This window comes from Ceratotherium simum, chromosome 39, assembly GCF_057802395.1.
Source record: "Ceratotherium simum simum isolate JZ-2026a chromosome 39, ASM5780239v1, whole genome shotgun sequence".
Taxonomy (NCBI): Eukaryota; Metazoa; Chordata; class Mammalia; order Perissodactyla; family Rhinocerotidae; genus Ceratotherium; species Ceratotherium simum.
The window spans coordinates 2,990,656-3,004,309 of record NC_141938.1 but is presented as its reverse complement, the minus strand read 5'-3'; the positions used below and the strand labels follow the sequence as shown (position 1 = coordinate 3,004,309).

The following is a 13,654-nucleotide window of genomic DNA, read 5'->3' as shown; positions in this document are numbered from 1 at the left end:
TGAATCATTATTCCTAATTTCATAATAAGAGGTGAAGTGTGCTCAGTGGCAAAGCTTGGTTTGTGTCAGGCAGCCTGGTGATGAATGTGAGCACCCTCCTGACTGCCTGTGTAAAGTCAGACAAGTCACTTAGCTCCCCTAAGTCTCAGATTCCTCTCTTATCAAAGAGGATCATACTAGTGCTTCCCTGTTAGAAGTCTGTCAAGATGAAAAGTCATGAGCCAATCCACCTGTGGTGCTGAGTGCAGTGCCTTACACTTAGTAAGCCTCCCTAAAATGCCTTTATTATTAGTGTCAGCATTCCTGTTACTATTCTCACTGTCATTGTCATCGTCATCTTTATAAGGACTTAGAAAGCAGAACTTCTCTCAGTGGAATCTACGACATTTTACACTGCAGATGAGTCAATCATTCCTTGACAGGTAAGGTTGCAACTGGCCTGTAGGACTACTGAGAACTAATGCTTTTAATAAAGTTCTGTGGTCACTGTTTTGATTTCTTCTGTGGGTGCTTACTTTCCCATACTTTGAAATCTTCACTAAATAAATGCTGTGATTGGGCCGGCCCCGTGGCTTGGCGGTTAAGTGCGTGCGCTTCGCTGCCGGCGGCCCGGGTTCGGATCCTGGGTGCGCACCGAGGCACCGCTCCTCCAGCCATGCTGAGGCCGCATCCCACATGCAGCAACTAGAAGGATGTGCAGCTATGACAGACAGCTATGTACTGGGGCTTTGGGGGAAAAATAAATAAATAAAATCTTTAAAAAAAAAAAAAAATAAATGCTGTGATAATTAGTTTTTGGGTAATTCATGCCTTCCCCACTTGGTAGAACAATTTGGTTGATTCTTCATCCCTCTACTACCTCAAACACCATGTCATAGTACAGTCAGACCATGAAGAAAAAATGGTTTTAAAAGTGCAAACATATACCTTGATGTTCTGCAGTGTAAAGTTACTTCATGCTTCCAAACACGAGAAGGATCAATTGCTCTCATATTTTCATTCAGAGCTAAGAGCATGTTGGTTAGGAACGTTGAGAGTTTTCCAGGAGATATCTGAAACTGGCTTCTGTACATGGAGGGCAAGGAGAGACCAAAGAAAGAGGCAGATCACTCTAGATTGGTAGGTGGCAGTTTTAATAAGCAAGGGAATTTATATATGAGGCTTGTCTTAAGTGGTGCAAGATGAGGAGCTCTCCGCATCCACCCACCAGATTCTGAAAAGTTTATATAGAGGCTTTAACGGGGTGCAGTAATGTCTACAGTCCAGGTGGTCTCAACAGCACATTATTCTCTCCAGGCTGCATCCTTGAAATGGCTCTTAGTTTGGGAACAGTGGGTGGAATGTATATTCCAAGGACGGGAGAGTGCGTAAGGAACTTCCAATTGCTAGAGATCGGTTAGAGGGCCAGCCAGTGGTCACATCCTCTCAGTGACCTCCTCCAACAGCACAGCTTCTTGAACGTTGGATAACTCATTCCATGAGGGCCATTTTTCAAAGTTGTTGGAAAAATATCTCTCTTCATACATACAAAAAACTCCCCGTGCTTCTTTGGAGATCCTTGTTTGGCTTAGAAGACCATCTTGTAGGATATTCTTGAGTTCTCATGGGCTTCCCTCAGTGCAGGCGGATGTGCCAACACTCTAAGTATATTCTGGCCCTCATGTTTGCCATGATAGGGATAAACAGGAACCACATGCTCTTACCAAAGACAACCTTAAGATATCACGTTTGTTGTGCTGACCACAGTGATGAAAGGACCTTTGAGAGCACCACGATGTGACCCCAAGGCAGAGCCAGGCTGTCCCTAATGTTACCTGTGAGAAGCAGAACAATTTATCAATTCATCAGTGCAGGAAGCACATCCCCCGTTTCTCTCCAGATGGGGCCACCACTGGAAATGTAAAACTTTCACAAGTGCAAATGAAGGGAGAGTGGGGAATAGCAGTGATGAAATGTAGTTTCCTATGTACCATGTTTCTGACAGTGTGTGAGAATGGGGCCAGATATGTGCATCTTCCCAGGTGAATGCACATTTTTAGGATGGTGTGTCCTTTATTTGAGGTGGAGATGAGGAGTTAGGAGATAAAATAAAAAAAAGAGGCATTCCTGACATAGGAAATCAGAGTGATTTCCAGGAAACTTGCTTCTAGACTATTGTTTTTCAGATAGTTCTTAAAGGGAAGATGATAATAGAACAGAAATATCTTCTCCACCTCTCAGTACTTGATGTTGAATATCCACAGAACTTTTCTTCCTACATTAGATGGGTGACTGATTGATGATGCTACTGCCCAGCAGTGTCCCCCTTGGATGATGAGCAGTGGTTGCAAACTAGGCCCTTCTTTTCTGTTTTCATTGAGATCACTGTGGTTCTTTGGCCCTGCCCCTCAGTTTCCATCTGTCAGATGGCCTCCAGGGATGCTTCTGTCCCTGGGCATGGGGGAGTCATTGCTGAAATTTGGGTGGATTGGGTAGAGCTGTATGACTCAGACGATATCAAAGGTGAGCAATTCCTCAGGGAATTGGGAGAGGAAATGGTCAGAAATGGTATCTGTGCATACTATGTGCAGAGGATGCCTGTCATGGAGTGATTCCAACACTGTCAGAATGAACGTCACTCTCTAGTATCATAGACTCACCAGTCAGGGAGATGATTATTTAGATGAATCCTAGTTTTCTAAGTCTCATAATAGGTGGATTAAATAGTGTAACCACAAGTAAGGGGCAGATCATCACCACAGAGCGTGATTTACCCACCAAGGAGAAAGAGTGCCTGCTTATATTTTCCATGGGTTACAACTATTTTCATGTCAGAAACATTTTCTAAAGTCAACCATTCTGAATTCCCAAAAGCCACTTTTCCTCTGAAATGATGATTTGTTTTTGCTCCCAATACTCTTACTGTGAATCTGACTGAAGTGTTGGAAGGATGCCCACCTAATGCATCCCTAGTGTTGTAACTGAACTGAATGAGTTGGCCTCATTTTGAGTGTAGAGCTGAAAAACACAACCAAGGCAGAAGTAGGTGAAGAAAGGTTTATTACTTGCACAAGCAGTGAAGAACACCAGGGATCTCCCTCAAAGCAGTGTCTCTCCAAACAAGGGTTTTGGGGGTCCTTTTATTGTTAAATCATAATATAATTCATGAATATTCAGTTAAGCAAAAGGCAGATCAGTATTTATTGCCTAACAGTCATGTTCCTTTAAGGTTCATGGGTAGATGTACACATGGTACTACCTACATCGCATGATCTAGAAATGGCTGCTTGGTCCCTCCCAGAGGAGGAGAATTTAAAATGTTATTGAGATTTTAATGGGGATAGTTCACTTCAGTTCACTTAAGAGCAGTTTGAGGCGGCTAGAACTGGCTTCAGCTAGCTTGCTTCTGGGAACCTTCTGTGGTTAGGCTCTTCCTGAAACTTGCTGTCTGCAAAACACTCAACAGATAATGTTAGTTTTTCTCAGATCCTCTGTACGTCTTTCTTTGCCTAGTTCCCTGGTCACAGTATCTGTGCCTGTGTACCTATCTGGCAAGACTATGTCAGACTTCGGTTGTCAACAAAGATATAAATGAAGAGAGACTAATTACTGCATATGGTGAGGTGACTTTTAACTGTGTGTATTTGTAAAGAAGGAACAAGTTCCAGGAGTCACCTGACAACACAACCTTTCAATGCAAATATCCCTGCAGAGGACGAGTTCCGCCTGATTTTCTGCTCAGACACCTAACCTCTGGGGGCTGTCACTCAGACACAAGGGGGCGAGTCTTTTGAACTGTCCAATCAGAGGCGGTGCCGGGGCAGGTGGGTGGGACGAAGCTCACCAATCACCCCGGAAGTTGCTGCTGGCTCCAGCCACGCTGGGGATCGCGTCTCCCCTGCCATCAAAAGTGCTACGTGGCTCTGCCGCCTATTCTGTCGAGTTGTGACTTGTACTGACCACAGGAGTCATAGGAAGGACATCAGGAAACCTAGAAATGGTGAGAGTTTGGCGGGAGTCAGGATTTGGGGGAGGAGTGTCTGACCCAACGTGGACTTCCCTTCTCACTCCTGCGGTGCTCGGGGTCATTTGCCGCCTGCCGTTGAGTCCCTGGTGGCTCTGTCACAGCCTCTGTCACGCTGTGATCTGCACCGGCCGTGGGAGTCATAGGAAGGACTCAGGGGGACCCGGGAGACTAGAAATGGTGAGTGTGCGGCCCCGGGTGAGGAGACGGGGAGGAGGGTCTGGTCGGAACCGGCCGTGGCGGGACCGGCCTCCCCGCGGTCGCCTCCGAGTCTGCGGACCCGAGTCCGCGGGGGCGCCGCTCGGACCTCAGTCCCCTCCGGCCGCAGCGTGGGGGCCGGGCCGGCAGCCGGGACCCCGGGCGTCCTGTGGTCACTGCGCGCGGCGACTGCGGCCCCGGAGCCTCTCTGGGCAGCTCTGCGCCCGCAGCCCCGCGTGTCCCCAGATGGTGCGGTGACCACGGGGAGGGTCATCAGAGACAGTCATGACTCGGTCTCCGGGGCTCCTGCGTGGGAGGAGCTGTGGTCTGTGGGGTCCCCAGTGCCTCCTTTCTCTCCAGTGGGCATCCGTTTTCTTCTGAATTTACCATACGTTTGGGGAGCAGAGTCTCAAATCCACGACCCTGTTCCCTCAGTCTAGGTCTTTTAGGGCTGGCAACAAATGCATAAATTTCCAGTCTCTCCCTGCATTCCCAAACATCAACTTCCTGTGTCTGATTCACAGCATTATTATCAACTGTTTGTCCTCCTTGGTGGGTTTGAAACAGATCCAATATTTTAAGTGTTTATCATTTTCTCACAGTCAATGGATGGCTGTTTTTAAAAGATTTATGTTGTGTCTGTGGCTATTTTACATGAGTGAAAAGCAGCCTGTAACCACCTGGAACTACACTGCATGAGATCCTGTGCGTCTCCCCCCAGGATCCTTCTGGGCACAGACATCCTGTGGGGAGTCCTTTGGGTGGAGGGTCCTCTTGAGAAGCTTTTTGGGTGATCTGTCCTGTCAGCACTGCTCCTACCTGAGTTAGTCACCTTTAAAAGATTCATTCAGTGTATTTTACTCTCAGTTTTCAATGAATAAAAATTTATTTAACCAACACGACTTGAAACACAATATAAAATATTTCCAAAGAGACAAGAAAGAGATGAATTTCAGAAGAAATAAAAAGTTCTATTTTACATTGCATGTACTAAATTCTTTCCCTTTTTTTCCTCCAATTGTGTGTAGTAATATTCTGAGGTCTGTTCTTTTATTTTGGGTGAATTCAAATGGATTTCCATGGCTTAGACTTGCAGACCTGATGTGTTCTAGTAGGATTAACAGTTTACAAAAAAATTTCTCATCATGGAAATAATCCTGTATTGACACTTTTTTTTTCCAGAATGCAATATATTCTTGTGGGTTTTCTTGCTGAGCCGACAAATTGCCATACAGTTTTTTCCCTCATTTCCACATAAAAACTGGTTTGAGTGTTTTAGCCGGATTGTTCAAACACTGAGTTTGTGTCATTTAAAATATCAAAGGAGGTCCAAAAAGACTCCAGTGGGTATAGAGACCTGTAGTCAGTATTTTTAAGCTAAGGCCCCCTTGGGCCTGCAGAGGGAAGGACTTGAAGGCCCAGTTGTTCTTCCTGGGGATCCTCCCCCTGCGGGTGTCCTGCCTGCGCACGCCCCACCCGCCCCCATGGAAGGAGCCTCTATACTGAGAGGAGCTGCAGAGCCCTGGAAAGCTGGGGGTGCACGTGCACATGGGGGTGGGGAGGTGATGCCCTTTCTGAGGTTGTAACTGTGGTTTCCTTGGGCCTGTTTCTAGACATAAGTGGGAGTTTTGCATGCACAGTGTAGGTGCACCCAGAGTGTAATTTGTTTACATTGAGAAAGTCTGTGAAATCAGGAGTTCTGTGTCCTGGATTAGGGTCCATTAATTTGGGAGTTGATTTGGGTCAGAACCTTAAACTGAATCCAGCTGAGTTTTCCTCATTGTGAGAAGGGAAGCCTGAGAGAGGGAGCATGTGCATTATTCCCTGGGGAGAGGAGGGCTTGTGGAGCTCCCAGAGTTCACTCCTGTGGCTGCTCAGGTGCCCCACCCCCCTTCACCAGGGACTGACCTGCTCCAGGGGTTCTGTCTCAACCAGGAGGGTCAGGAAAATGGAACCTTCTGAATGTGGCTTTCCTTCTGTCCTGTAGGAAGCAGGCTGCTTATCTGTGCTGATTCCAATATTTGTGTTTCTTTCCTTTGGATGCCTTTATCAATTGAATACACAGCCAACTGGGAGTAGTTTCCCTTAGCATTTGGGCCCTGAAACTGAACGTTGATTGAGAGAGAGGATGTGAGGAAAGGAAGGCAATTTTTTCATTTTTCAGTTTTTCTATGTGCACGTCTCTAGAGAACGTAGAAATTAAAAAGGCTAAAGCAATTGAATTTCTATTTTGATTGATGTGAGGAAAACTTCTGAAAGCTTATGTGTTTGAAAATCCAATATATTTAAGGGGTTAAACTCAAACCCTGATTGCATTATAATATGCCACTTATTCCTGAAAATGCCCCCAGTGTGAGATAGAGGGGAAGGACAAAGTAGGATGCCGCATGTTCTTTTAGAAAGAGATTTCAAAATTTTATATTGTTTGGTTTACACTGATGTAAATGTTTGTGTTTAAAGGAATTAAATCCTAGAATGGATTCCTATGTATAAGAGTTAAAATTAAAGAGTATAAATTTCTCTTTTAATTTGAAATAAATCTGTAAGACAAAACTCGAACTTAATTCTCACTGCCAACATATTCTTGTCCCCTCCAGCACTGTTACTCGAGTCACCCCCACATACACCGTTTTGAGTTTTTGTTGAGCCTCCTGTTAGTGTTTCTTTTATAAAGACAAGCAATTGCAAATGCATAGTTTTTCACCCATGTTTGACCTTTTAATGAGCAGTTGGACTACATACTTTTGGATGTTTGCTCACAGCTTAGGCCTCACCCCACCCTCTTCCCCTTGTGCCCCCACCTGGACAGGCTGATGAGAAAGCCTGGGTGTTCTCTCCTCTAGAGCAGGCAGGAGATTCCACCACACAAGCCCCTGCCTGTGTGCAGAACTCTTGCCCCGGCCCCACCCCCAAGCCCAGTGCACACCCAGGCCAGGCTCCATTCCTTGCTTTCTGAGCCCTTCCAGAGCTGCTTGAGAGGCCAGCCCTGCCCTCCCCCTCCGACCTGTATTATGTGAGTCCTAAGCCTTTTACTACCCTGTGTGTGTGTGTGTGTGTGTGTGTGTGCGCGCGCGCCACACTGGCATCAACCTCAACAAGGGACCCACCCCTCTGCAGTGACCATAACAGTTGGTGCCCTGAGCAGCATGTCCAGACATGAGCCCCACCCGTGGGTCTGTCTGCTCCTGCTCTGACTTGCTCACCTGCTCTGTTGCCTGGTGGCGGCCTGCACTGCGGGCTGCTGCTTGCTGGGGAGCCTGTGCTGTGAGCTGTGCTGCCCCGTGTTGCAGTGTTGACCCACCAAGCCTCAGTTCTAGGCTCAGCTGACCAGAGTTGGTAGTTTGAAGAATTTATATGCGTTTGGGTGCAGGACTGTGGGATTGGGGCCTCCTTAAATGAGTCCTGGGTCAGTGTCTTTGCTGGGATTTATCTGTGTGTTAGAGTGAAGTTGTGACAGAGGCTGTGTTGGCCTGACATACCCCAGGGATGGGGGTGTAGACAGGGACTATACCCTGTGCAGGAGGGGGGTCCATCAGAGGGTCACTCCTGAAAGAGCAGTCATTTAACAAAAGAGAAGAGAGGGGGAAAGGCAGGCAGTGGGTGGCAGGCTGAGTCCACACTCCTAACACCAGAGGGCTCACCAGGACCCTTAAGTACCTCTGCTGCTGCTGCCCCTGCCTCTACTGTGACAAAGATCCTGATCTTCAGGTTATAGGGGACAACACCCATGGCACCCCTGTGGCACAAGGTATTAGTTCAAACCTGACTTAAGCCCAGGGTTTAAACCCTATAAAGCAACCAGATGTCGTGGGGAGGCTCCTAACCCTGATGGCACTGTTTTGAGGCTCTTGGATGGAAAAAATTTATAAATACCAGAATAGAGAGGCACTCCCTCCCTGAAGTATATCCCATGAGAAAGAAAACAAAACAGGGAAGATCAGGAGGAAGGAAATGATAGATAAAATACTGAAACAAAGGTCCACAATTTGCCCCAATTGGAAATCCAAAATATACTGAAAGAGTTTACATAACAAAACAGATAAAGGTTGACTTTTGGGCCTCTACCACATAGGTTCTGAATTAATTTTTTCTTTTTTTGGTCTCCCAAAGTAAAGCGTATTTATAGCAAATAGGTGGACATGAGGAATCGTTTCCAAAGTCATGGCATCCCTGAACAAAGGGAAGCAGGAACTTTTATTTTGGTAGGGGAATGAAAGTTCAAAAGGGAGAGACAGGTATTCGCTTGCACTGGCTGGGTTGGAGAACATGTTTCCACATAATGAGGGCTAAGCTCCTCCTGGAGAGGTTGTTGTATTAAAAATAAGGCAAAGGTCATGGGCATAGCTCTTCTGGGCAGGCTTGGTCAGTTTCAGGATGGTTGGTGATTACTTCTCCGTTGAGTCTTGGTCACTTTCAGATGGTTAGTGGTTACATCTCCTAGGATTCTAGATATACTATGTCAGCTGAAGCACCTGGGATGCTTGAAGTCTGGACTCAAGGGTGACCTACAGCAATGAGGTTAAGATGCTGGGACTTCTCTTGAGTTGAGATCTGGTTCCCTGTGGTTTTTGTCTGGAGATTCTGGCTGGTCTTGATAGGCTCTTGGTGCATCTCGGTGAGAAGTGAGACCTCTTGACGGCCTGGGATATTGGCGGCGGCCATTGTAGTGACCTGGTGTGGGCAAGCTGACACAGACACTGGCAGACGCCCGGTTCTGAATTAATTTTGCTATCTGATGTAATGCACTAATTCAGAAACCTTGAAGCAGTTAATCAATACTAGGTGTCAAATTACACATACCTGGGATCTCACTAAATTTTAAGATCCTGTAATGCCCCTGATGATCCTAGGGGTGTTAATGAGTATAATTTAGAGGACAAATAGGACAAGTGTTTCATCTTTAGCCATCAGAAATATGGTCTTGCCTAAACTCTCCATGGTCATAACACTGGTTGTCCTAAAATATCACCTAGTGAGCTGGGAAGCTCTGATCCAATGATCAAGAATTACAGTTAAATGAAGTCTCTGCCACTTACAAATTGGCCTGACAAATTGGGACCCCAGGGACCTTACCCCACAAATCAAGCAGTTAATATGGCCCAATGTAAATCACCCAGGGCCTTGAAGGATTGATAACTGTCTAGAAAACCTAGTAAGTGAAGGGTTAATTATTTCTAGTGCTTCTTTTAACAGCTTAATTTGTCCTGTTATTAAACCTGGAAAGAATGATTGACACCTCAGAGTGGTTTACCTCGACTTGAGGCTACGGTTGCACCACACTGACCTCTCTACCCAGTTCCCAACTCTATGGAAATTACTGACTACAACCAATCAGCAATTGATAAATATCCTGCTGTCACAGATTTGGCTAAGCCTGTTCTATTCAGTGCCTATGTCAACAGCCTCTCAGCTGCACTTGGCCTTCCCCTCTGAAGGGACAGGATACACCTTTACTGGGTTCTCCTCAGGGATCTTCAACATTACCCTCCCCCACAGTCATTCCAGACAAGATCTGAACTGCATCCTGGTTTCTCCAAGAACACAGGTACCAAGTTATATTAGTGACATCTCCTCTGAGGACATTCAGGACATGCAAATATTGAAAAAAGTAGTTCAGAAAAAGTGGATGGGACATTGCCACATATATAATATGAGGCCCTGACAACTTTGTTAAATTTCTGGAAATCATTTGATAATGTGAGACCTGCTCCTTCTCTGGCACCATGAAGAAATAGCTATTTTTCCCCTCAGCAACCACAATATCTACTAGGTTCTCTTGATGTTTGGGAGGCAATATATGCCTTGTTTACAAGTTTTACTTGACCGCATTTGTGTTGTTACTTGCAATTTTGCCATCTTGAATGGGCACCCTTACTACAAATGTCTGGAGACTCTCTTCACATTGTCATACAACCACATTCTTGTTAGTGCCCTCAGAGACTCCTTCACTATAGACACCTCAGTGACTTTCTGTCATGCCTCCTGGGGGACCCATGATGGCCTTAGGTTGTCCATAGGCTTCTGATGCAAGACCCTGCCCTAGGCCCCACATTATATGCCATTTGAGCTGCAATGACATTTGCTTGTGAGGCTATCCTGAAAGCAGATGGCCCTGAGCATGGGACCATCTATCCAGCAGGCCATTTTAACCTGAGACCTGGAAGCTGCACTCCAAGGGCTCCACATGGCTACCAAGACCCCCTAGTGACATGATGGAGCCAAACCTGGGCCCTCTGGGATATCCTACCTGCAGGAGGGGGTGGTCTACACTGTCCTCAGTCTGCTGCCAGGTGCCATGGTATTGAAGGAGGTCACCCCTGTCCAAGAACCCCAGGCTCCTTGGGGACATCTTTAGGATTCCCTGAGTGAAAAGCAATGGGAGTTCATAGACTTGGGGGACAACATCACCACATCTGTACATGATGGAGCTCAGGCAGAGTTGCTGCTTTTCATGTCTTAATTGGGACATCTCTCATGAAGGACTGGACACAAGGGTCATTACACTGACCGTACATCCAGCAGTCATCTTAGCACCCACCAACAATTGGCTCCAGCTGTGGACATTACAGATTGTGGGTGATTCCCTGAGAGTTGCCCCTTTGTGGTAAAAGAACTTGGAGAATCTCTTGCTTCACAGTTACCTACAATAGAAACCAAAGTAACACTTGTCTCTACACATATGAAGGCCATGCACCAAGCCTTGCCAGGACACTCTTTATCCACGTAGGGGTTCCAGACACTACTGATAGTAACAAAGGCCCTCATTTCACTTCTCAGAATATACAGTGCTGGGCTCTTAACAAGGCATTCAATGGAAAGTGCTCCTCTCTTCCAAGTCTCACGGTGCAGTCCTCATGGAGCACCATTATGGCTCATTGAAATAAGTTCAAATTCAGTGAGTGAAAGATGGCCTGTGTCTGTCATGAGTCAGTCATCAGGGGTTGATATTAATGTGTCTTTCTTTATCTTTTTTTCCTAGTAGACTTTATTTTTTTTTAAGAGTAGTTTTAGGTTTACAGAAAACTTTATATCTTGTATTACTGTCATATATTCGTTACATTTGATGAGCCAATTTGATGGGTGAAAGTTCATAGTTTACATTAGTGTTGACTCTGTCTTATACAATCTCTGGGCTTTGGCTAATGGAAAATGACATGTCTCCATCATTTCTGGATCGTATGGAATACTTGCATTGTCCTAAAAATCTCCTGTGCTCCACCTGTTCATCCCTCCCTCCCACCGCCTAATCCCTAGCAATGAATGATGTTTCAGTGTCTTATACCTTTATCTTTTCCAGACTGTCACATGCTTGGAATCTTATGGTGTGTAGCCTTGTCATATTGGCTTCTTTCACTTAGCGGTATGATCTTAAAGTTTCTCCATGTCTTTTTGGCTTGGTAACCTCATTTCTCTTCATCACTGAAGAATACTTCATCCTATGGATATACCAGTGATTGTTTATCCATTCGCCTATTGAAATTATCTTGGTTATATCTAGGTCTTGACAATTATGCATAAAGCTCCTATAAACATTCCTGTGCAGGATTTTTGTGAACATCAGTTTTCAAGTTGTTTTGGTAAGTTGAAACAACATGATTGCTACATCGTATGGTAAGTGTAGACTTAGTTTTAAGAAACTGCCTTTCTTTCGAAGTAGGCATACCATTCTCCATTCCCACTGGCAATGAATGAAAGTTCCTGTTCTCCATGTTCATCATCATTTGGTGTTCTCAATGTTTTTAATTTCAGCCATTGTAATAAGTGTCTGCTGATACTTCATTCCTCTTTTATTTGCAATTTCCTAGTGACATACGATTTGGAACATGTTTTCATGTGCTTACTTACCATAATGTATATCATTGTTGAAGTGTGTGTTCAAATCTTTTGCCCATTTTTAACTGGGATGTTCATCTTTTTGTTGAGTTGTAAGAGTTCTTTTGATGTTTTGCATACCAGTCCTTTATCAGATAAGTGATTTTTAAATATTTTCTTCCAGTTAATGGCTTCTGTTTTCATTCTCTAAACTTCATGTTTCACTAAGTGTAGCTTTTGATTTTAATGAAGGAAAACTTATTTTTTTCTATCTTGGACCTTGCTTTTGGTATTTTGTCTAAAAGTTAATCACCAAACCCAAGATTACCTAGATTTTCTCCTGTTGTATCTTTTAGGAGTGTTGTCATTTTACATTTTATATTAAGATCTGTGATTCATTTTGATTTAATTTTTGGGAAAAATCTAAAGTCTTTGTCTAGATTCTTCTTTTCTGCAGGTGGACGACTAGTTTTTCTGGCATTATTTGTTGAAAAGACTGTATTCTCATTGACTTGCCTTTGGTCTTTGAGATTTTCTCCATAGAGAATCTTGTGCCATAAGGACAGTTTTATTTCCTGCTTTCCAATCTATGTAGTTTTTATTTCCATTTTGTGTCTAATTGTATCAACTAAGAATTCTAGTACACGGTTGACTAGGAGTGGTGGGAGGGGACATCCTTGCCTTCCTCCTGGTGTTACCTGAAAGCAGCTAGTCCTTTCAGTGTAGTCCACTAATATTAAACAAGATCCCAGTTGATGTAGAGGTAGGTGTGGGCAGAGTTCCGGGAAGCATTCTCTAGTCCAGTGCTTTGGTCTCAATATTTTAGTGAGCCTGTGTCCCTGGACTTGACTTTCTGTGATATAATAAGAAAGATGCTTGGTCTTTGCCCTCAGTTCCTAGCAAAAACCTCCTGGAGCCCTTGGAATTACTTGAGTGATAAGGATGATAGAGTGTCTTTTGTTTTAATGAGGCAACTCTCGGCCAGCTCCTAGATGGCTTCAGGATGGGGGGTAGATACCAGAAACACCAAGCCTTGATTAGAGGCTTAGAACTTACAGCCTCAGCTCCCAGCCTCTGTGGAGAGGATAAGGGCTGGAGACTGAGTTGACCAATGGCTGTGACCAATAATTTAATAAATTGTGTGCATGTAATGAAACCTCCTTCAGAGTCCTTAAAGACAGAATTCAGAAAGTTCCTAGGTTGATGAACACATCCAGGTGCTGGGAGGGTGGAGTGTCCAGAGAGGATGTTGAATGTCTGCAGCCCCCTCCACCTCCACTCCCCCCATCCATACCACCACCCTACTTTGCCTGTGCATCTCTACCGTTTTTCTGTTCCTGAGTTATGTCCTTTATAGTAAACCAATAATAGTAAGTAAAGCAGTTTGCTGAGGTCTGAGAATCTTTTCAGTAAATTACCAAATGTAATGAGGTGTTGAGAGAATCTGTGAATCTATAGATGGCTGAGTAGAAATGTTGGTGGCCTGGGCACCCCATTTGTGGTTGGCATCTAAAGAAGGGGCAGTTTTTGGGACTGAGCTCTTAACCTGTGGAGTCTGATGTGAACTCTGGGTAGTTAGTGTTAGAATTGAATTGAACTTTTGGACAGCTCTTTGGTGATGTAGTGTTGGAAAAGTGACAT

The 13,654-nt window shown here is 44.8% G+C and overlaps 1 protein-coding gene across 1 annotated transcript in view; it reads left to right on the top strand.

Annotated features, from left to right (window-relative positions):
• The first annotated feature begins 3,843 nt into the window (after nt 1-3,843).
• LOC101394612 (uncharacterized) overlaps nt 3,844-13,654 on the top strand; it is a 58,336-nt gene continuing 48,525 nt past the window's right edge. Inside the window, exon 1 of the mRNA XM_087425400.1 lies at nt 3,844-3,979. Coding sequence (XP_087281526.1) covers nt 3,977-3,979 — 3 coding nt within the window. The 5' untranslated portion in view covers nt 3,844-3,976. The remainder of the gene's footprint in view (nt 3,980-13,654) is intronic.